We start from the raw sequence: 22,490 nt of genomic DNA, 5'->3' as shown, positions 1-22,490 counted from the left end.
CCAACACGACACAAACACGACACAAACACGACACCAACACGACACAAACACGACACAAACACGACACAAACACGACACAAACACGACACCAACACGACACAAACACGACACAAACACGACACAAACACGACACAAACACGACACCAACACGACACAAACACGACACAAACACGACACAGACACGACACCGACACGACACCGACACGACACCAACACGACACAGACACGACACCGACACGACACAGACACGACACAGACACGACACAGACACGACACAGACACGACATCAACACGACACCAACACGACACCAACACGACACAAACACGACACAAACACGACACCAACACGACACCAACACGACACATACACGACATAAACACGACACCAACACGACACAGACACGACACAAACACGACACAAACACGACACAGACACGACACAGACACGACACAAACACGACACCGACACGACACAGACACGACACAGACACGACACCAACGCGACACAAACACGACACCAACACGACACAAACACGACACAAACACGACACCAACACGACATAAACACGACACCAACACGACACAGACACGACACAGACACGACACCGACACGACACAAACACGACACAAACACGACATAAACACGACACCAACACGACACAGACACGACACAGACACGACACCAACACGACACAGACACGACACAGACACGACACCAACACGACACAGACACGACACAGACACGACACATACACGACACAAACACGACACAGACACGACACAGACACGACACCAACACGACACAGACACGACACAGACACGACACCAACACGACACCAACACGACACAGACACGACACAGACACGACACCGACACGACACAAACACGACACAAACACGACATAAACACGACACCAACACGACACAGACACGACACAGACACGACACCAACACGACACAGACACGACACAGACACGACACATACACGACACAAACACGACACAAACACGACACCAACACGACACAAACACGACACAGACACGACACAGACACGACACACACACGACACACACACGTCACAAACACGGCGTAAACATGACATACACAACATATACACACATAAACACGATATATACAAGCTGATGTTTATGGGTTTGATGATATGGATAAATGACACAAACTGTTCTACATGTTTACTGAAAAATGTGAATGTTGAGACTTCAGCACTCTGAATGTGGTGAAACAGCAGCTGACGTCAGATTTAAACCAGTCACAGGAAGTTGTGACAGACGTTGTTTTCCTGTCAACTCATTCAGAGCAGAGGTCACATTTATTTCTGTCAGACGGACACAATGATTAAATACATTTATTAAATACATTTATGTATTTAATCATAATGTTATGATTATGAAATGATTAAACAGATGTACAGGATGCTGTTTGTGTTTGAAGGTTTATTTGTGCTGTGTGTGTGTGTGTGTGTGTGTGTGTGTGTGTGTGTGTGTGTGTGTGTTTGTGTGTGTGTGTGTGTGTGTGTGTGTGTGTGTGTGTGTGTGTGTGTGGATCTGTTGATTATTTTCTTCTTAATCTTTGTTAAAATATTCAGTTTAATGTGACGCTGAATGGTGTTTAATATCATGAATGACAAAGACAATCTTTAAATCTCCAGCTGTGAGCAGTTATCATATAAATATATGATATACGATACACATCATCTCAAATGATAAATGGTTACAGCATGTACATGTGTAGTCTGACCAGTCTGACCAGTCCTCTCGGTCTGTGCTCCAGTTGGCCGGTATGAAGAGCTGGATCGACCTGAGGAACGAGATCCTCTTCCTGACGCACAACGCCACGTCGTCGCCCAGCGCCATGTACCAGGCCGTGTCCAGGATCGTGTGCGGTCACCCTGAAGGTGGCGGCCTGCAGATCAAATCCCTCAACTGGTACGAGGACAGCAACTACAAGGCCCTGTTCGGAAACCACAACAGCAGCGAGGACGAGCCCACGTCGCTCTACGACAACTCGTCCAGTGAGTTTACTCGTCCACAGCCAACACATTCACAGGAAGAGAGTTAGTGTTTGTTTCCCTCTGCTGCCGTCAGCAGCAGCTGACTGCTCTACTGTCTGCTCTACTGTCCGCTCTACTGTCCGCTCTACTGTCCGCTCTACTGTCCTCTCTACTGTCCGCTCTACTGTCCTCTCTACTGTCCTCTCTACTGTCTGCTCTACTGTCTGCTCTACTGTCCTCTCTACTGTCCTCTCTACTGTCTGCTCTACTGTCCTCTCTACTGTCCTCTCTACTGTCCGCTCTACTGTCCGCTCTACTGTCCTCTCTACTGTCTGCTCTACTGTCTGCTCTACTGTCCTCTCTACTGTCCTCTCTACTGTCTGCTCTACTGTCCTCTCTACTGTCCTCTCTACTGTCCTCTCTACTGTCCTCTCTACTGTCTGCTCTACTGTCAGCTCTACTGTCTGCTCTACTGTCCGCTCTACTGTCTGCTCTACTGTCCGCTCTACTGTCTGCTCTACTGTCTGCTCTACTGTCTGCTCTACTGTCCGCTCTACTGTCCGCTCTACTGTCTGCTCTACTGTCTGCTCTACTGTCCGCTCTACTGTCCGCTCTACTGTCCGCTCTACTGTCTGCTCTACTGTCCGCTCTACTGTCCGCTCTACTGTCTGCTCTACTGTCCGCTCTACTGTCTGCTCTACTGTCTGCTCTACTGTCCGCTCTACTGTCTGCTCTACTGTCCGCTCTACTGTCCGCTCTACTGTCTGCTCTACTGTCTGCTCTACTGTCTGCTCTACTGTCCGCTCTACTGTCCGCTCTACTGTCCGCTCTGCTGTCTGCTCTACTGTCTGCTCTAGTGTCCTCTCTACTGTCTGCTCTACTGTCCTCTCTACTGTCCTCTCTGCTGTCTGCTCTACTGTCCTCTCTACTGTCCTCTCTGCTGTCTGCTCTACTGTCTGCTCTACTGTCTGCTCTACTGTCTGCTCTACTGTCCTCTCTGCTGTCTGCTCTACTGTCTGCTCTACTGTCTGCTCTACTGTCCTCTCTACTGTCCTCTCTGCTGTCCGCTCTACTGTCTGCTCTACTGTCTGCTCTACTGTCTGCTCTACTGTCCTCTCTACTGTCTGCTCTACTGTCCTCTCTGCTGTCTGCTCTACTGTCTGCTCTACTGTCCTCTCTGCTGTCTGCTCTACTGTCTGCTCTAGTGTCCTCTCTACTGTCTGCTCTACTGTCCTCTCTACTGTCCGCTCTACTGTCCTCTCTACTGTCCTCTCTACTGTCTGCTCTACTGTCCTCTCTGCTGTCTGCTCTACTGTCTGCTCTACTGTCCTCTCTGCTGTCTGCTCTACTGTCTGCTCTACTGTCCTCTCTGCTGTCTGCTCTACTGTCTGCTCTAGTGTCCTCTCTACTGTCTGCTCTACTGTCCTCTCTACTGTCCTCTCTGCTGTCTGCTCTACTGTCCTCTCTACTGTCCTCTCTGCTGTCTGCTCTACTGTCTGCTCTACTGTCTGCTCTACTGTCTGCTCTACTGTCCTCTCTGCTGTCTGCTCTACTGTCTGCTCTACTGTCCTCTCTACTGTCTGCTCTACTGTCCTCTCTGCTGTCTGCTCTACTGTCTGCTCTACTGTCTGCTCTACTGTCCTCTCTACTGTCTGCTCTAGTGTCTGCTCTACTGTCTGCTCTACTGTCCTCTCTACTGTCTGCTCTACTGTCTGCTCTACTGTCCTCTCTACTGTCTGCTCTACTGTCCTCTCTGCTGTCTGCTCTACTGTCTGCTCTACTGTCCTCTCTGCTGTCTGCTCTACTGTCTGCTCTAGTGTCTGCTCTACTGTCCTCTCTACTGTCTGCTCTACTGTCTGCTCTAGTGTCCTCTCTACTGTCCTCTCTACTGTCCTCTCTGCTGTCTGCTCTACTGTCCTCTCTGCTGTCTGCTCTACTGTCTGCTCTACTATCTGCTCTACTGTCCGCTCTACTGTCTGCTCTACTGTCCTCTCTACTGTCCGCTCTGCTGTCTGCTCTACTGTCCTCTCTGCTGTCTGCTCTACTGTCTGCTCTACTGTCTGCTCTACTGTCCTCTCTACTGTCTGCTCTACTGTCCTCTCTACTGTCTGCTCTACTGTCCTCTCTACTGTCCGCTCTGCTGTCTGCTCTACTGTCTTCTCTACTGTCCTCTCTGCTGTCTGCTCTACTATCTGCTCTACTGTCCGCTCTACTGTCTGCTCTACTGTCTGCTCTACTGTCTGCTCTACTGTCTGCTCTACTGTCCTCTCTACTGTCTGCTCTACTGTCTGCTCTACTATCTGCTCTACTGTCCGCTCTACTGTCTGCTCTACTGTCTGCTCTACTGTCTGCTCTACTATCTGCTCTACTGTCCTCTCTACTGTCCGCTCTGCTGTCTGCTCTACTGTCCTCTCTGCTGTCTGCTCTACTGTCTGCTCTACTGTCTGCTCTACTATCTGCTCTACTGTCCGCTCTACTGTCTGCTCTACTGTCTGCTCTACTGTCTGCTCTACTATCTGCTCTACTGTCCGCTCTACTGTCTGCTCTACTGTCTGCTCTACTGTCCTCTCTGCTGTCTGCTCTACTGTCTGCTCTACTGTCCTCTCTGCTGTCTGCTCTACTGTCTGCTCTACTGTCTGCTCTACTGTCTGCTCTACTGTCCTCTCTGCTGTCCGCTCTACTGTCTGCTCTACTGTCTGCTCTACTGTCTGCTCTACTGTCCTCTCTGCTGTCTGCTCTACTGTCTGCTCTACTGTCTGCTCTACTGTCTGCTCTACTGTCCTCTCTACTGTCTGCTCTACTGTCCGCTCTACTGTCTGCTCTACTGTCTGCTCTACTGTCTGCTCTACTGTCTGCTCTACTGTCCTCTCTGCTGTCTGCTCTACTGTCTGCTCTACTGTCCGCTCTACTGTCCTCTCTACTGTCTGCTCTACTGTCTGCTCTACTGTCTGCTCTACTGTCTGCTCTACTGTCCTCTCTACTGTCTGCTCTACTGTCTGCTCTACTGTCTGCTCTACTGTCCTCTCTGCTGTCCTCTCTGCTGTCTGCTCTACTGTCTGCTCTAGTGTCTGCTCTACTGTCTGCTCTACTGTCCTCTCTGCTGTCTGCTCTACTGTCCGCTCTACTGTCTGCTCTACTGTCTGCTCTACTGTCTGCTCTACTGTCCTCTCTGCTGTCTGCTCTACTGTCTGCTCTACTGTCTGCTCTACTGTCCTCTCTGCTGTCTGCTCTACTGTCTGCTCTACTGTCTGCTCTACTGTCCGCTCTACTGTCCTCTCTGCTGTCTGCTCTACTGTCCGCTCTACTGTCCGCTCTAGTGTCTGCTCTAGTGTCCGCTCTACTGTCCGCTCTAGTGTCTGCTCTACTGTCTGCTCTACTGTCCGCTCTACTGTCCTCTCTGCTGTCTGCTCTACTGTCCGCTCTACTGTCCGCTCTAGTGTCTGCTCTACTGTCTGCTCTACTGTCCGCTCTACTGTCCTCTCTGCTGTCTGCTCTACTGTCTGCTCTACTGTCTGCTCTACTGTCCGCTCTACTGTCCGCTCTACTGTCCGCTCTACTGTCTGCTCTACTGTCTGCTCTACTGTCTGCTCTACTGTCTGCTCTACTGTCCTCTCTACTGTCCGCTCTACTGTCTGCTCTACTGTCTGCTCTACTGTCCTCTCTGCTGTCTGCTCTACTGTCCGCTCTACTGTCTGCTCTACTGTCTGCTCTACTGTCTGCTCTACTGTCTGCTCTACTGTCCTCTCTACTGTCCGCTCTACTGTCTGCTCTACTGTCCGCTCTACTGTCCGCTCTACTGTCTGCTCTACTGTCCGCTCTACTGTCTGCTCTACTGTCTGCTCTACTGTCTGCTCTACTGTCTGCTCTACTGTCCTCTCTACTGTCCGCTCTACTGTCTGCTCTACTGTCTGCTCTACTGTCTGCTCTACTGTCCTCTCTACTGTCCGCTCTACTGTCTGCTCTACTGTCCGCTCTACTGTCCGCTCTACTGTCTGCTCTACTGTCTGCTCTACTGTCCGCTCTACTGTCTGTTCTACTGTCTGTTCTACTGTCTGTTCTACTGTCCTCTCTGCTGTCTGCTCTACTGTCTGCTCTACTGTCTGCTCTACTGTCCTCTCTACTGTCCGCTCTACTGTCTGCTCTACTGTCTGCTCTACTGTCTGCTCTACTGTCCTCTCTACTGTCCGCTCTACTGTCTGCTCTACTGTCTGCTCTACTGTCTGCTCTACTGTCCTCTCTACTGTCCGCTCTACTGTCTGCTCTACTGTCCGCTCTACTGTCCGCTCTACTGTCTGCTCTACTGTCTGCTCTACTGTCCGCTCTACTGTCTGTTCTACTGTCTGTTCTACTGTCTGTTCTACTGTCCTCTCTGCTGTCTGCTCTACTGTCCTCTCTACTGTCCTCTCTACTGTCTGCTCTACTGTCCTCTCTGCTGTCTGCTCTACTGTCCGCTCTAGTGTCTGCTCTACTGTCTGCTCTACTGTCTGCTCTACTGTCCTCTCTGCTGTCTGCTCTACTGTCTGCTCTACTGTCCTCTCTGCTGTCTGCTCTACTGTCTGCTCTACTGTCTGCTCTACTGTCCGCTCTACTGTCCTCTCTGCTGTCTGCTCTACTGTCCGCTCTACTGTCCGCTCTAGTGTCTGCTCTAGTGTCCGCTCTACTGTCCGCTCTAGTGTCTGCTCTACTGTCTGCTCTACTGTCCGCTCTACTGTCCTCTCTGCTGTCTGCTCTACTGTCCGCTCTACTGTCCGCTCTAGTGTCTGCTCTACTGTCTGCTCTACTGTCCGCTCTACTGTCCTCTCTGCTGTCTGCTCTACTGTCTGCTCTACTGTCTGCTCTACTGTCCGCTCTACTGTCCGCTCTACTGTCCTCTCTGCTGTCTGCTCTACTGTCTGCTCTACTGTCTGCTCTACTGTCTGCTCTACTGTCTGCTCTACTGTCTGCTCTAGTGTCTGCTCTACTGTCCGCTCTACTGTCCTCTCTGCTGTCTGCTCTACTGTCTGCTCTACTGTCTGCTCTACTGTCTGCTCTACTGTCTGCTCTACTGTCCGCTCTACTGTCCGCTCTAGTGTCTGCTCTACTGTCTGCTCTACTGTCTGCTCTACTGTCCGCTCTGCTGTCTGCTCTACTGTCTGCTCTACTGTCTGCTCTACTGTCTGCTCTACTGTCCGCTCTACTGTCTGCTCTACTGTCCTCTCTGCTGTCCTCTCTGCTGTCTGCTCTACTGTCTGCTCTACTGTCTGCTCTACTGTCCGCTCTACTGTCTGCTCTACTGTCCTCTCTGCTGTCCTCTCTGCTGTCTGCTCTACTGTCTGCTCTACTGTCTGCTCTACTGTCCGCTCTACTGTCTGCTCTACTGTCTGCTCTACTGTCCGCTCTACTGTCTGTTCTACTGTCTGTTCTACTGTCTGTTCTACTGTCCTCTCTGCTGTCTGCTCTACTGTCCTCTCTACTGTCCTCTCTACTGTCTGCTCTACTGTCCTCTCTGCTGTCTGCTCTACTGTCCGCTCTAGTGTCTGCTCTACTGTCTGCTCTACTGTCTGCTCTACTGTCCTCTCTGCTGTCTGCTCTACTGTCTGCTCTACTGTCCTCTCTGCTGTCTGCTCTACTGTCTGCTCTACTGTCTGCTCTACTGTCCGCTCTACTGTCCTCTCTGCTGTCTGCTCTACTGTCCGCTCTACTGTCCGCTCTAGTGTCTGCTCTAGTGTCCGCTCTACTGTCCGCTCTAGTGTCTGCTCTACTGTCTGCTCTACTGTCCGCTCTACTGTCCTCTCTGCTGTCTGCTCTACTGTCCGCTCTACTGTCCGCTCTAGTGTCTGCTCTACTGTCTGCTCTACTGTCCGCTCTACTGTCCTCTCTGCTGTCTGCTCTACTGTCTGCTCTACTGTCTGCTCTACTGTCCGCTCTACTGTCCGCTCTACTGTCCTCTCTGCTGTCTGCTCTACTGTCTGCTCTACTGTCTGCTCTACTGTCTGCTCTACTGTCTGCTCTACTGTCTGCTCTAGTGTCTGCTCTACTGTCCGCTCTACTGTCCTCTCTGCTGTCTGCTCTACTGTCTGCTCTACTGTCTGCTCTACTGTCTGCTCTACTGTCTGCTCTACTGTCCGCTCTACTGTCCGCTCTAGTGTCTGCTCTACTGTCTGCTCTACTGTCCGCTCTACTGTCCTCTCTGCTGTCTGCTCTACTGTCTGCTCTACTGTCTGCTCTACTGTCCGCTCTACTGTCTGCTCTACTGTCCTCTCTGCTGTCCTCTCTGCTGTCTGCTCTACTGTCTGCTCTACTGTCTGCTCTACTGTCCGCTCTACTGTCTGCTCTACTGTCCTCTCTGCTGTCCTCTCTGCTGTCTGCTCTACTGTCTGCTCTACTGTCTGCTCTACTGTCTGCTCTACTGTCTGCTCTACTGTCTGCTCTACTGTCCTCTCTGCTGTCTGCTCTACTGTCTGCTCTACTGTCCGCTCTACTGTCTGCTCTACTGTCCGCTCTACTGTCCTCTCTGCTGTCTGCTCTACTGTCTGCTCTACTGTCTGCTCTACTGTCTGCTCTACTGTCTGCTCTACTGTCCGCTCTACTGTCCGCTCTAGTGTCTGCTCTACTGTCTGCTCTACTGTCCGCTCTACTGTCCTCTCTGCTGTCTGCTCTACTGTCTGCTCTACTGTCTGCTCTACTGTCCGCTCTACTGTCCGCTCTACTGTCCTCTCTGCTGTCTGCTCTACTGTCTGCTCTACTGTCCGCTCTACTGTCTGCTCTACTGTCTGCTCTACTGTCTGCTCTACTGTCTGCTCTACTGTCCTCTCTACTGTCCGCTCTACTGTCTGCTCTACTGTCCGCTCTACTGTCCGCTCTACTGTCTGCTCTACTGTCCGCTCTACTGTCTGCTCTACTGTCTGCTCTACTGTCTGCTCTACTGTCTGCTCTACTGTCCTCTCTACTGTCCGCTCTACTGTCTGCTCTACTGTCTGCTCTACTGTCTGCTCTACTGTCCTCTCTACTGTCCGCTCTACTGTCTGCTCTACTGTCCGCTCTACTGTCCGCTCTACTGTCTGCTCTACTGTCTGCTCTACTGTCCGCTCTACTGTCTGTTCTACTGTCTGTTCTACTGTCTGTTCTACTGTCCTCTCTGCTGTCTGCTCTACTGTCCTCTCTACTGTCCTCTCTACTGTCTGCTCTACTGTCTGCTCTACTGTCAGCTCTACTGTCCGCTCTACTGTCTGCTCTACTGTCTGCTCTACTGTCTGCTCTGTCTCTTCGTGGCACAATGTCATGAACTTCACTCACTTTAACTAAAGTTCAGAAAAACACTCAGTCTGCACTTTACTCATCTATGATTCATAGTCAGCATACAGATCCGTCAAATACAAAACAAGGAAACTTACTCACAAATTACCCGAAAGCCGTAGTGTAGTTCACACCCTGGTTACCACAGTCAAGTTTGATTCAAATATACAGATCAAATTAGAACTGAATTTAAATAATAATGATATTTATTGATAGAGCGCTTCCACATTACAAAGTGCTTCAGGAAAGCAGCAAAATAAACATCAAATCATGAAATCATTAAGTTTAAAAAACAGATAAAAACCAGTTTAGTGTAGAAATAAAAAACAGTTCAAATAAAATGCAAACTGCTGTTGTGTGAATATTAGCAGATAAACAGCAGGTGGCGCTGATTCTCCGGTTGGTGTCGTTAAAGAAGAAGAAACAACGAGATGATTCATCCACTAACTCTGTTTTCTTTTTATCCATGAAAACAACTTTTACATCTCAGACAGCAGCAAACGTGTGTGTGTGTGTTTCTGACGGTGTTAAATGTGAATAAAGCAGCCGGCTGAGGCTTGATGCTGAGGAACCTTCAGTACTGACATGCTGTGTGTTCCTGCAGCTCCGTACTGTAACAGCCTGGTGAAGAACATGGACTCCAACCCAATGTCCCGGATGATCTGGCAGGCTCTGAAGCCGCTGCTGATGGGGAAGATCCTGTACACCCCCCACACCCCGGCCACGGAGAGGGTCATCCACGAGGTAATGACATCACTTCCTGTTTGTCTGACCACGTCCCGCTGTGTTTCAGTCTGTCTGACCTGTACCTGTATCTGCGGTGCGTTCAGGTGAACCGGACGTTCCAGGAGCTCGGTGTGTTCAGGGACCTGGGAGGGATGTGGGAGGAGATGAGACCCAAAGTGTGGAACTTCATGGAGAACAGCGAGCAGATGGACCTGATCAGGGTAACCTTCCTCCTCCTCCTCCTCCTCACCTCCGCTGTCATATCTTCATTAAGTTTTATTTATGACTTAAACAGTATTTACAAGCTTCTCAGAATCACTCAGAGGAATCTCGCTGAGAGTTAACTCAGAACTAAAAACATGAAGTATATATATATATATACATAAAGCATCTCTCTGAATGTCTGTCTGACAGGTCAGGACTCAGCTCACAGTTCCTCAGTTTAGAAAGTTCAGAAGATGCTTTTACTACTCGTTCAAAAAGTAGGAACAAAGTGCGTCGCTCTGATCGTTTTTGGGCAGCTGGGAGTGATTTCCTGCTCTGAGAAACCTGCTGTTTAGTTCTGACTGTGAACTCATCACGATATTACCAACAGTTTATTCCTCATGGACACTGAAAGTTAGACATGATGTTGTCACCCAACTCTGTTCTTCTTCTGTAGTTTTCTTCAGCTTTTAATCACTTGATATCTATAAACGTCACAGTGACACAGTGGAAATGATCTCTAGTCGGTCCCTCCAGGAAGTTTTCACAATATTTGCAACAGTTTCAATTTTACTAAATTACAGCAACTTTTCCTCATGAAATGTTCAAACCAGCAGCTGCTTGTGGTTTGGACCAATCGTGGCGTTTGTTGTGGTGGTAACTGACGTCATTCAGGTGGAAGATGAACAAATCTCACCTGCCGACAAACACGATGCCATAGACGAGCAAAACTATTCCCAAATGTTCCCAAATGTTCCCAAATGTTCCCAGATGAGGTTTGATTCAGTGAGTCAGGAGACATAATCTGCCTCAAACATAAACATCAAACTAGATTTATTTTATAACATTATTGATGATTTTATTTGCTGCTGATGTTGAGCTGAAAGTTTATTTAATAAAGGTTATAAATGGAACTCAAATACAGTATTTTCTGTTTTATAGAACCTTGAGTCCTCATGGTTCTCATGTTCAGCTGAAATCTAGTTGTTTGTGTGATCTGCAGGAAGTCGTTAGTGCAGTTTAAATAAATCACATTATTTTACTTTGACATTTTATTGTAGAAAGAGACAAAACATCACAAACTGAGTCACAGTTTTGAGAAAAGCTGCTGAAAATCAAACATTTTTGCCTCAATAATCATAAAAACACTCAGTTTTACCTGCAGGGAGTGAAATATAGAGTACAGTGTTTGGCAGAGAAATTAAGATTTCGTTTAAATACTTGATGCATGAACATGAACGTGAGGTTCTGGAGGATAATCAGCTGCTGTCGTTACCTCAGATTAAGGTTTCATATTGTTTTCTGCTGCAGGAAACTGAACATTCAGCCTTTTCTCTGGAGTTTGATGGTGGATAATAAAGTTTCTGACTCTCCTTCCTGTGTGTCCTGCAGACGCTGCTGAGGAACAACGTCACCGCCAGATTCTTCCACGCTCAGCTGGCCGACACCGACTGGACCGTGGCCGACGTCTCCAACTTCCTGTCCAAGCAGGTGCAGGACCAGCGGCCGCCGGGCAGCACCCTCACCTGGAGGGAGGTGTTCAACGAGACCGACCAGGCCATCATGAGCATCTCTCGCTTCATGGAGGTCAGTGTCACCTGAAAACCCTCCAACCCAACGTTACCACTGAGAAACTTTTAGTTCAAGGCTCTAAAATTTACACAAAAGCTGACGAGATGATTCTCTAAAGTGTTTTATCCTCACGTTTAACACCAGAGCGGCTAAATTCAACCTCAACACCAAGTCTGAACTCAGAATAAGATCCATAAATGTGTTAAACACAAAACTGTAAAAAAAAATGTTTTTTGTTCAATTATAATGAAAGAAATTTAATTCCAAACAAAACCAACAACGTTTCTCTCTGTTCTCTCTTAAAATACTTATTGATTCATTATATAATATAATATGATTCAATATCAGTTTTTTGTACCTGGATTAAAATCCATTATGCCAGATTTTGTCCACATCTGTTACATCTCAGGTCAAAGGTCAGAGATTAACCACACACATAGATTCAATTATCATTTTTTCCCTTCCCTTCTTTTCAATATTCTTTCAATTAATCAATCAATTTCTCTATTTGTCCTGAGGGGTGATTGATTGTGTAAAATATCAATATAAAAATATCAAAGCAAAGAAAGAAACAGTTTCAATATAAATATGTAAACTAGTTATTTCATTATCAATTAATGCTGATTATTTTCTCCTTTGAATTATTAAATGTTGATCAAACAACCTACATTTATCACTGTTTCCAATTCATGTTCTATCTATCAACTAACCGATTAATCGTCTCATCAATTAATCAATTAATCAAGTAATCGTTGTAGCTCTGCTCTAAATTATTGAGATGTGCAGGAAAAATAATTCCCATTTTATTCTTTTTAAGTACAAACTGGTTTTTGTGGCTTATGAGGACATTTTAGAATGATATCAACCAATCAATCAATCAAACTTTATTAGTACAGCAGCTTTCATACAGCAGATCAAAGTGCTTCACAGATGACTGACGGGTGATAATAAGATAAATGTAGACAGTAAAACTGTCTGAGACTAAGCTATATTATTATTAATGATAATACTACTAATAATAATAATAGTGATAAAACAGAGTGAAATAATAAAAAGTAGATAAAATAAGTGAATAAATAAAGAACGTGGTGTCTATAAGTTTGACTGCTGATTGTTAATCAGCAGTCAAACTCTGATCAGGGTCACATGTTCAGTACCAGCTGTGTTCGTGTCACATGACCTGACCTCTGTGTGTTAGTGTGTGAACCTGGACAAACTGGAGCCGGTGTCCAGTGAGGAGCGACTGGTGAACCAGTCCATGGTGCTGCTGGAGGACAGGAAGTTCTGGGCCGGGATCGTCTTCCCGGACGTCGCCGCCAACGCCACCGAGCTGCCGGCCAAACTCAACTACAAGATCCGCATGGACATCGACAACGTGGAGCGGACCAATAAGATCAAAGACGCGTAGGGACACACACACACACACACACACACACACACACACACACACACAGATGAAAGACCTCAACAAAGATGTGTGTTTACAGTCATTGTGTGGCTTAAGAGTTTCTACCAGCAGTGGAAGAAGTATATATGAAAAACACTACTACAGTAAAAGTACATAAGTATTATGAGCTTGATGTAGTTAAAGTATTGCAGTAAAAGTACATAAGTATTATGAGCTTGATGTAGTTAAAGTATTGCAGTAAAAGTACATAAGTATTATGAGCTTGATGTAGTTAAAGTATTGCAGTAAAAGTACATAAGTATTATGAGCTTGATGTAGTTAAAGTATTGCAGTAAAAGTACATAAGTATTATGAGCTTGATGTAGTTAAAGTATTGCAGTAAAAGTAGTGGTTTGGTCCCTCTGACTGATATATTATTATATATGACATCATTAGATTATTAATAGTGAAGCATCAGTGTTAGAGCAGCATGTTTCTGTTGTAGCTGCTGGAGGTGGAGCTAGTTTACACTACTTTATATACAGTTAGCTAGTTTAGTCCAGTGGTTCTCAACCTAGGGGTCGGGGCCCTCCAAAGGGTCAGCAGATAAATCTGAGGGGTGGTGAGATGATTAATGGGAGAGGAAAGAAGAAAAAACAAAGTTCTGATACACAAATCTGTTTTCAGTTTTTGGACTTTTTCTCTAATCTTTGATTTTTGCTGAAATATTGGATCATTTGAACATTTATTGAAATGAAAGCATGTGAGAAGTTTAGAGGGAAAAATCACTATTTGGTGGAGCTGTTAACAACTCATAGACATGTGAAATGTGACCCCGACTACACACTGCTTTTTGTAAGACGTCAAAAGACAAAAAGGTTGGAAACCACTGGTTTCATCTTTAACAATGTGTTGTATTTTAAAAGCTTGTTATATTATCCATTGTGTCAAATCTTCATCTGAAAAGTAACTAAAGCTGTCAAATAAATGTAGTGGAGTAGAAAGTACAATATTTCCCTCTGAAATGTAGAAAGTAGCATCACATGGAAATACTCAAGTAAAGTACAAGTACCTCAAACTTCAGTACAGTACTTGAGTAAATGTACTTTTCACTGCTGCTGATGGTATTCATATTGCAGTTTTCTCTTCATTCTTCAAACTAACAGGACTTGAATGTTGTGTCTGCAGGTACTGGGACCCGGGTCCTCGTGCCGACCCGTTTGAGGACATGCGGTACATCTGGGGTGGTTTCTCCTACCTGCAGGACGTTATTGAGCAAGGCATCATCAGGGCAGTGACGGGCACCAAGGAGAAGACGGGCGTCTACATCCAGCAGATGCCGTACCCGTGTTACGTAGACGACATGTAAGAATATTCACAGCGTCTCAGCTGCTCTGTGTTTGTATTTCGGAGTCAATGACTCGTCGTCTTCATGTCTTCTGTCTGTCTGGGTCTCAGCTTCCTGCGGGTGATGAGCCGCTCTATGCCTCTCTTCATGACTCTGGCCTGGATGTACTCGGTGGCGATCATCCTGAAGAGCGTGGTGTACGAGAAGGAGGCTCGGCTGAAGGAGACCATGAGGATCATGGGATTGGACAACGGCATCCTGTGGTTCAGCTGGTTCATCAGCAGCCTGATTCCTCTGCTGATCAGCGCCGCCCTGCTGGTTCTGCTGCTCAAGGTGATATCATAAAATATGAAAATATTCCAGAAAATTTGATATAATCACTTTGTATATTCTCAGGCTGCCAGTTCTGTTTACGTAGAAGATTTTATAGCTGGCAGAAGAAAAACCAGAAGGGATCAATATCCTCTAAAATATTTATTGATTCAACAAAAAACTTTTTTTTTCTTCTTTTAAAATTGTTCAGAACAGATGAGTCAGAGGCAGCTTTTCTTTAGAGGGTCTGGACGCTGAGGTTAAGAATTAGGACGATTAGATATCAAACAGGACAATAAATTAAAAACACTATAAATACAACTGATCAATAAGACAAATCAAGTCTATCAATAAAGCTAAAAAGCCTGTTTAAGAAAAATTCTTGAAAAGAAAAAAGGAAACTAAACACTGTTGTTGGTTAACAGCAGTTTTCTCACATTCAGTCCCTGACCTGGCACATCCAGGCTGCCGTAGCCAATCAATCAATCAATCAATCAATTTTTAATTATATAGCGCCGTATCACAACAAAAGTCATCTCAAGGCACTTTTCACATAGAGCAGGTCAAGACTGAACTCTTTAATTTACAGAGACCCAACAATTCCCCCATGAGCAGCACTTGGCGACAGCGGTAAGGAAAAACTCCCCTTTAACGGGTAGAAACCTCAAGCAGAACCCGACTCTTGGTGGACGCCATCTGCTTTGACCGGTTGGGTTGAGAGAGAGAAAGAGAGAGGGAAAGGGGGAGGGGGGACAGAAGAAAAACAATGACAACAACAACAACAAGTATAAGTATCAATAGACAGGGAAGGATGCCATCAGGACTGTGAAGGACCGTGAAGGCTCGGCCCAGAACCCAGGGTTTCCTGTGAGATGAGAAAGCACAAAAAACTCCAGGGAAGAAGCAAAGTTAGTGACATGCATTGATGTTACATGAAAGCATACAGATGGAGAGGAGGAGTCCCATGATGCGCTGAGCTGACTCTGACACATGTTACAGGCTTCATATGATGTGATGTCACATCATGTGATGGTTCAGAAACCTCGAGCAGGTTAACAGTCTGTAGACGGCGACGTCTGTCCGTGATGAACTGGACAGCTGACGCAGCATGTCGACAATATTTATTATAAAACTTAAACACACAAAACGTCTCACTGATTGTTTTAAAATCATTTCTGTTATTAATCTGATGACTGACCTCCACCTGACCTCCACCTGACCTCCATCTGACCTCAACCTGACCTCCCCTGACCTCCACCTGACCTCCATCTGACCTCCCCTGACCTCCACCTGACCTCCATCTGACCTCCACCTGACCTCCATCTGACCTCGTTGTGCCCCCTTTAGAAGGGGAACCTGCTGCCCTACAGTGACCCCGGCGTGGTCTTCCTCTTCCTGGGATCCTTCGCCGTGGTAACCATCATGCAGTGTTTCCTCCTCAGCACGGCGTTCGCCCGCGCTAACCTGGCCGCCGCCTGCGGAGGAATCATCTACTTCACGCTCTACCTGCCCTACGTGCTCTGCGTCGCCTGGCAGGACTACATCGGCTTCGGAGCCAAAGTCTTCGCTGTAAGCCTGTCGTCATTTCACACGTTACGATGCTGTGTTCCTATTGGACAGAGTGAGTCACATGTCTTCCTTCTCCCGCAGAGCCTCCTGTCCCCCGTGGCGTTCGGGTTCGGCTGCGAGTACTTCGCTCTGTTCGAGGAGCAGGGCGTCGGCATCCAGTGGAAGAACCTGGTGTCGAGTCCGCTGGAGGAGGACGACTTCAGCCTTCGCACCGCCATCATCATCATGTACTTTGACTCCTTCCTGTACGGAGTCCTCACTTGGTACATCGAGGCCGTGTTTCCAGGTGAGAACTGACATCTTCTCTATCAATCAGTTTGATCAGCTGATCACAGATACACGATCAGTTAAATGTGCCGACAGGTTCAACTTTACACTGTAAAATGTCCCAGAAACTGCAGATCTGACTCATTTTACACATTTAAAGGATTATTACGAAAAATGTTTGTGTTTATTTTGATAAATGCTGATCAGCTGAAATATTGATTTAAACTTAAAACTCTTAAATGTTGAAAGTTTTATCAGCTGTAAAAATCCACAAATAATGTTGCTCATTTAAACATCTTCACTCTGATAAATCTGTTCTCATTAACGTCATTAAATGTTTTAAACAAAGCAGAAATCTCAACCTGCTCATGTTTTTAATCGTATGTGGTCATAAACACACAGCTGAACATCTTAGTAACACCTGAAGTCTTTATGATGCAGGTACTGAAGAGATGATAATCTAATAGTTCTTCTGATTATCTGAGATCCAACCAACACGCTGACAAAGCCGACCAATCACAGCAGCTGGTTTGGAGGATACATCTCTGGATCTGCTGATTAGAAACCTCAGCAGCTCATAGTGTTAATTAAAGCTGAAACTATTAGTCAATTAATCAATTAGTCAACTGATGAAAAATCAACCAGCGTCTAATTGATTTTTCTAATTTCTTAAGGAAACAACATTATTTCTGGTTCAGCTATGTGAATATTTTGTGCTTTTCTTGTGTTTTTGGACTGTTGGTCGGATGGAAAAAGACTTTTGAATTTATTTATTTGTTGGTTGAAGCAAAGAGAAGAAATTTTCAAGTGCTTCTTTTCAACCCTTATTTCCCACAGAAATGTTTTTTTTTCTTTTAGAGTCATTTAAACGTCATTAAATGTGTAAATTCCAGTGAATTTTAATAAAACGTGTTTGCTGTGTGTCAGGTCAGTACGGGATTCCTCGGCCCTGGTATTTCCCCTTCACCAAGTCCTACTGGTTGGGAGAGAAAGACGGAAAGTCCAACAAAGTCCCTCTGAGCCGGAAAAGAAACCCGGGAGGTGAGAGTGCAGCTACACAGAGTGGCCACAGGGGGGCGCCACAGAAACACTATCTGTAACTAGAGATCAAAGGGGAAATAACTCCAGCTGTTGAGTTCTTATATCAGTGTAATCAGCTTCCAGAGCAGCGCAGTAAGTGTGTCTTCACTGTTCCCAGCGGTGTGTATGGAGGAGGAGCCGGCTCACCTGGAGCCCGGCGTCTACATCGAGAACCTGGTGAAGGTGTACCGCCACGGGAAGAAGCTGGCGGTGGACGGACTGACACTCGGCTTCTACGAGGGACAGATCACCTCCTTCCTGGGACACAACGGAGCCGGAAAGACCACGACCATGTGAGTGAAGGACCCGGTCCGCCAGAGACAGATCCGTAGTGCTTTCTGGTCTCTTTAGTCCTCTATGACTGAATATCTTGTGGACACAACAAGACATTTGAGGACTGTAGGAAACACTGAACAACATGTTTCACCATTTCTGACAATGACTAATTGATTAATGTAGAAAATAACTGACAGATTAATTGATAGTGAAAATAATCATCAGTTGCAGCTCTACTGCAGGTACAAAAACAGGAATAAGCAGATGTACGTTATAAAAACAGATGAAAGTAAAGGTAACAAAGGTACAGAAACATAGAACAGACTCAAAGAAAGGTTCAAGTACAGAAAAAGTTACAGGTACAGGTGAGTAACAGACGCAGGTACAAACACCGATACTGAGAGGAGGCAGATATACAGAAAGAGATTCATGCACAGAAACAGGAACAGACACAAGTAGAGATACAGTACAAATCCACAGAGCTAAACGTGTTTGTTCCCTGCAGGTCGATCCTGACCGGCCTGTTCCCCCCTACGTCGGGCACCGCCTACATCATGGGCCGAGACATCCGGACGGAGCTGAGCACCATCCGCCAGAGTCTAGGAGTCTGTCCTCAGCACAACGTCCTCTTCAGCATGTGAGTCTGCTGGACTCCTTCAGTCCACCTTTATTTATTTCAGAGTCTTCCTCCAGCTCATGGTGTGACCTTGTTGCCGTGTTGTGGCGCCCCCTGCAGGCTGACGGTGGAGGAGCACATCTGGTTCTACGCTCGGCTCAAAGGTTTGTCGGAGGAGCAGGTGAAAGGTGAGATCGAGCAGATCCTGCAGGACACCGGCCTGCCGCACAAACGCAGCTCCAGGACCAGCACGCTGTCGGGCGGCATGCAGAGAAAGCTGTCTGTGGCTCTGGCTTTCGTCGGGGGGTCAAAGGTCGTGATCCTGGACGAGCCCACGGCCGGAGTCGACCCTTACGCCCGCAGAGGGATCTGGGATCTGCTGCTGAACTACAGACAGGGTAAGTCTCTCTGATTGGTCAGTTTCATCACTGATATTGGCCGCTGTGTGCTCGTGTTTAACGTCCTGTTCATCTGTCAGGTCGGACCATCATCCTGTCCACTCACCACATGGACGAGGCGGACATCCTGGGCGACCGCATCGCCATCATCTCCCACGGCAAGCTGTGCTGCGTCGGCTCCTCTCTGTACCTGAAGAACCAGCTGGGGACCGGATACTACCTGACGCTGGTGAAGAAGGAGCCGGAGCCGTCGCTCAGCTCCCGCAGGAACTCCGCCAGCACCGCGTCCTTCACCAAGAAGGTACCAACCGCCTACTGACACACCTACAGCACTGACACCTACTGACACACTTACAGCACTGACACCTACTGACACACCTACAGCACTGACACCTACTGACACACTTACAGCACTGACACCTACTGACACACCTACAGCACTGACACCTACTGACACACCTACAGCACTGACACCTACTGACACACTTACATCACTGACACCTACTGACACACCTACATCACTGACACCTACTGACACACCTACAGCACTGACACCTACTGACACACTTACATCACTGACACCTACTGACACGCCTACATCACTGACACCTACTGACACACTTACATCACTGACACCTACTGACACACCTACAGCACTGACACCTACTGACACACCTACATCACTGACACCTACTGTCACACTTACAGCACTGACACCTACTGACACGCCTACATCACTGACACCTACTGACACACCTACAGCACTGACACCTACTGACACACTTACAGCACTGACACCTACTGACACGCCTACATCACTGACACCTACTGACACACCTACAGCACTGACACCTACTGACACACTTACATCACTGACACCTACTGACACACTTTCATCACTGACACCTACTGTCACACTTACAGCACTGACACCTACTGACACGCCTACATCACTGACACCTGACACACCTACATCACTGACACCTACTGACACACCTACATCACTGACACCTACTGACACACCTACATCACTGACACCTACTGTCACACTTACAGCACTGACACCTACTGACACGCCTACATCACTGACACCTGACACACCTACATCACTGACACCTACTGACACACCTACATCACTGACACCTACTGACACACCTACAGCACTGACACCTACTGACACACTTACATCACTGACACCTACTGACACACTTACATCACTGACACCTACTGACACACCTACAGCACTGACACCTACTGACACGCCTACATCACTGACACCTACTGACACACCTACAGCACTGACACCTACTGACACACCTACATCACTGACACCTACTGTCACGCCTACATCACTGACGCCTACTGACACACCTACATCACTGACACCTGACACACCTACATCACTGACACCTACTGTCACGCCTACATCACTGACGCCTACTGACACACCTACAGCACTGACACCTGACACACCTACATCACTGACACCTACTGACACACCTACAGCACTGACACCTACTGACACACCTACATCACTGACACCTACTGACACACCTACAGCACTGACACCTACTGACACACCTACATCACTGACACCTACTGACACACCTACAGCACTGACACCTATTGACACACCTACATCACTGACACCTACTGACACACCTACAGCACTGACACCTACTGACACACCTACGTCACTCACACCTACTGACACACCTACATCACTGACACCTACTGACACACCTACATCACTGACACCTACTGACACACCTACATCACTGACACCTAATGACACACTTTCATCACTGACACCTACTGACACACTTTCATCACTGACACCTACTGACACACCTACATCACTGACACCTAATGACACACTTTCATCACTGACACCTATTGACACACCTACATCACTGACACCTAATGACACACTTTCATCACTGACACCTACTGACAAACCTACATCACTGACACCTACTGACACACCTACATCACTGACAGTTGTTTCAGTCAGGGAATGAACTGATCACCTGGTTATGTAGTAATGATTGATTTATTGATCGGTTATTGTGCTCTGGTGTTTCAGGAGGAGGAGAACGCTTCGGTCAGCAGCAGTGACGCCGGACTCGGCAGCGAACATGAAAGTGAGGCTGCCACCATCGGTGAGCTCTCTGTTCCTGCAGAGCGTTTGATTTGTTCACCTTCAGATGATGCTAACGTGTGTCTCTCGTCTCCGTCCTCAGAGAACGGGCCCGCGGCGTCCATCTGTGACGTCCCCTTCGTCCCGACGGACGTGTCCCTCGTTTCCGCGCTGATCCTGCGTCACGTCCCCGCCGCCCGCCCGGTGGAGGACCTGGGACACGAGCTCACCTACGTCCTGCCCTACAGCGCCGCCAAGGACGGAGCCTTCGTGGCGCTTTTCAAAGACCTAGACGATAAGCTGCCCGACCTCGGCATCTCCAGCTACGGAGTGTCTGACACCACGCTGGAGGAGGTACGGGGGGGGGGAGGCTTCACAGAGCAAAGATGACGTCATGAAGAGACGACATAAATAAACATAATAATGTTTTGTTTTTGTAGATTTTCCTGAAAGTGGCTGAAGATAACGGAGTCGACACTGAAGTGCCCTCAGGTGAGGAGTGACCTCTGACCTCTGACTGTTCATCACAAACACTATTATTGGTATCGGATAGATAGAAAGAGACAGATACATGTTTATTGTCCTGCTTTCATAGTGTGTTATATGTTGTACATACAACATTCATTACATACATGTAGACACACAGACGTTTTTCCATCTTTGTCCTTTTTGTTTCCATCTGTCAACATTTATGAAGAAGAAATATTAGAAAATAAGAAACTAACAAACTCAAAAATTTAATTATACAAAGACACAAATCAATAAAAGGAAGCAGGCGAAAATATCCAGTTGTAAATCAATTAACCCTAGTGTGTGTGTGTGTGTGTGTGTGTGTGCGCGCGTGTGTGTGTGTGTTCAGATGGTACACTTCCTGTCCGGCGGCGGAGGAGGACTCACGCCTTCGGAGGAGGAGACCATCAGAGCTGCCTGAAACCTTTAACTGAAGACGACAGCAACGACTGCAACGACTCGGACGGAGACCCAGGTACACACACACACACACACACACACACACACACACACACTGGACCAGGTACACACACACACACACACACACACACACACTGGACCAGGTACACACACACACACACACACACACACACACACACTAATACACACACACACTGGACCAGGTACACACACACACACACACACACACACTGGACCAGGTACACACACACACACACACACACTGGAGCAGGTACACACACACACACACACTAATAGACTGATACACACTGAGGATGTGCTGGTATTAAATCAACACGTCTCGTTTCCTGAAGCTGAAACAGAAACGACTCCACTCTGTG

General features: G+C 47.2%; 2 protein-coding genes across 2 annotated transcripts in view; both read left to right on the top strand.

Annotated features, from left to right (window-relative positions):
* The window catches only part of LOC121901528 (NLR family CARD domain-containing protein 3-like), a 481,268-nt gene that overhangs the window by 44,982 nt on the left and 413,796 nt on the right, over nucleotides 1–22,490 (top strand). The window lies entirely within an intron of this gene.
* abca1b (ATP-binding cassette, sub-family A (ABC1), member 1B) overlaps nucleotides 1–22,490 on the top strand; it is a 66,482-nt gene that overhangs the window by 25,232 nt on the left and 18,760 nt on the right. The window contains exons 10-27 of the mRNA XM_042418352.1: nucleotides 1,791–2,031; nucleotides 9,890–10,029; nucleotides 10,116–10,232; nucleotides 11,608–11,802; nucleotides 12,986–13,191; nucleotides 14,363–14,539; nucleotides 14,633–14,855; nucleotides 16,182–16,403; nucleotides 16,485–16,689; nucleotides 17,598–17,711; nucleotides 17,869–18,043; nucleotides 18,532–18,663; nucleotides 18,763–19,040; nucleotides 19,121–19,341; nucleotides 21,127–21,202; nucleotides 21,284–21,534; nucleotides 21,621–21,672; nucleotides 22,040–22,165. Of these exons, the coding sequence (XP_042274286.1) occupies nucleotides 1,791–2,031; nucleotides 9,890–10,029; nucleotides 10,116–10,232; nucleotides 11,608–11,802; nucleotides 12,986–13,191; nucleotides 14,363–14,539; nucleotides 14,633–14,855; nucleotides 16,182–16,403; nucleotides 16,485–16,689; nucleotides 17,598–17,711; nucleotides 17,869–18,043; nucleotides 18,532–18,663; nucleotides 18,763–19,040; nucleotides 19,121–19,341; nucleotides 21,127–21,202; nucleotides 21,284–21,534; nucleotides 21,621–21,672; nucleotides 22,040–22,165 (3,151 nt within the window). The remainder of the gene's footprint in view (nucleotides 1–1,790; nucleotides 2,032–9,889; nucleotides 10,030–10,115; nucleotides 10,233–11,607; nucleotides 11,803–12,985; nucleotides 13,192–14,362; nucleotides 14,540–14,632; nucleotides 14,856–16,181; nucleotides 16,404–16,484; nucleotides 16,690–17,597; nucleotides 17,712–17,868; nucleotides 18,044–18,531; nucleotides 18,664–18,762; nucleotides 19,041–19,120; nucleotides 19,342–21,126; nucleotides 21,203–21,283; nucleotides 21,535–21,620; nucleotides 21,673–22,039; nucleotides 22,166–22,490) is intronic.

The sequence above is a fragment of the Thunnus maccoyii genome, chromosome 8, assembly GCF_910596095.1.
Source record: "Thunnus maccoyii chromosome 8, fThuMac1.1, whole genome shotgun sequence".
Classification (NCBI taxonomy): domain Eukaryota; kingdom Metazoa; phylum Chordata; class Actinopteri; order Scombriformes; family Scombridae; genus Thunnus; species Thunnus maccoyii.
This window is presented reverse-complemented; position numbering and strand designations above follow the sequence as displayed.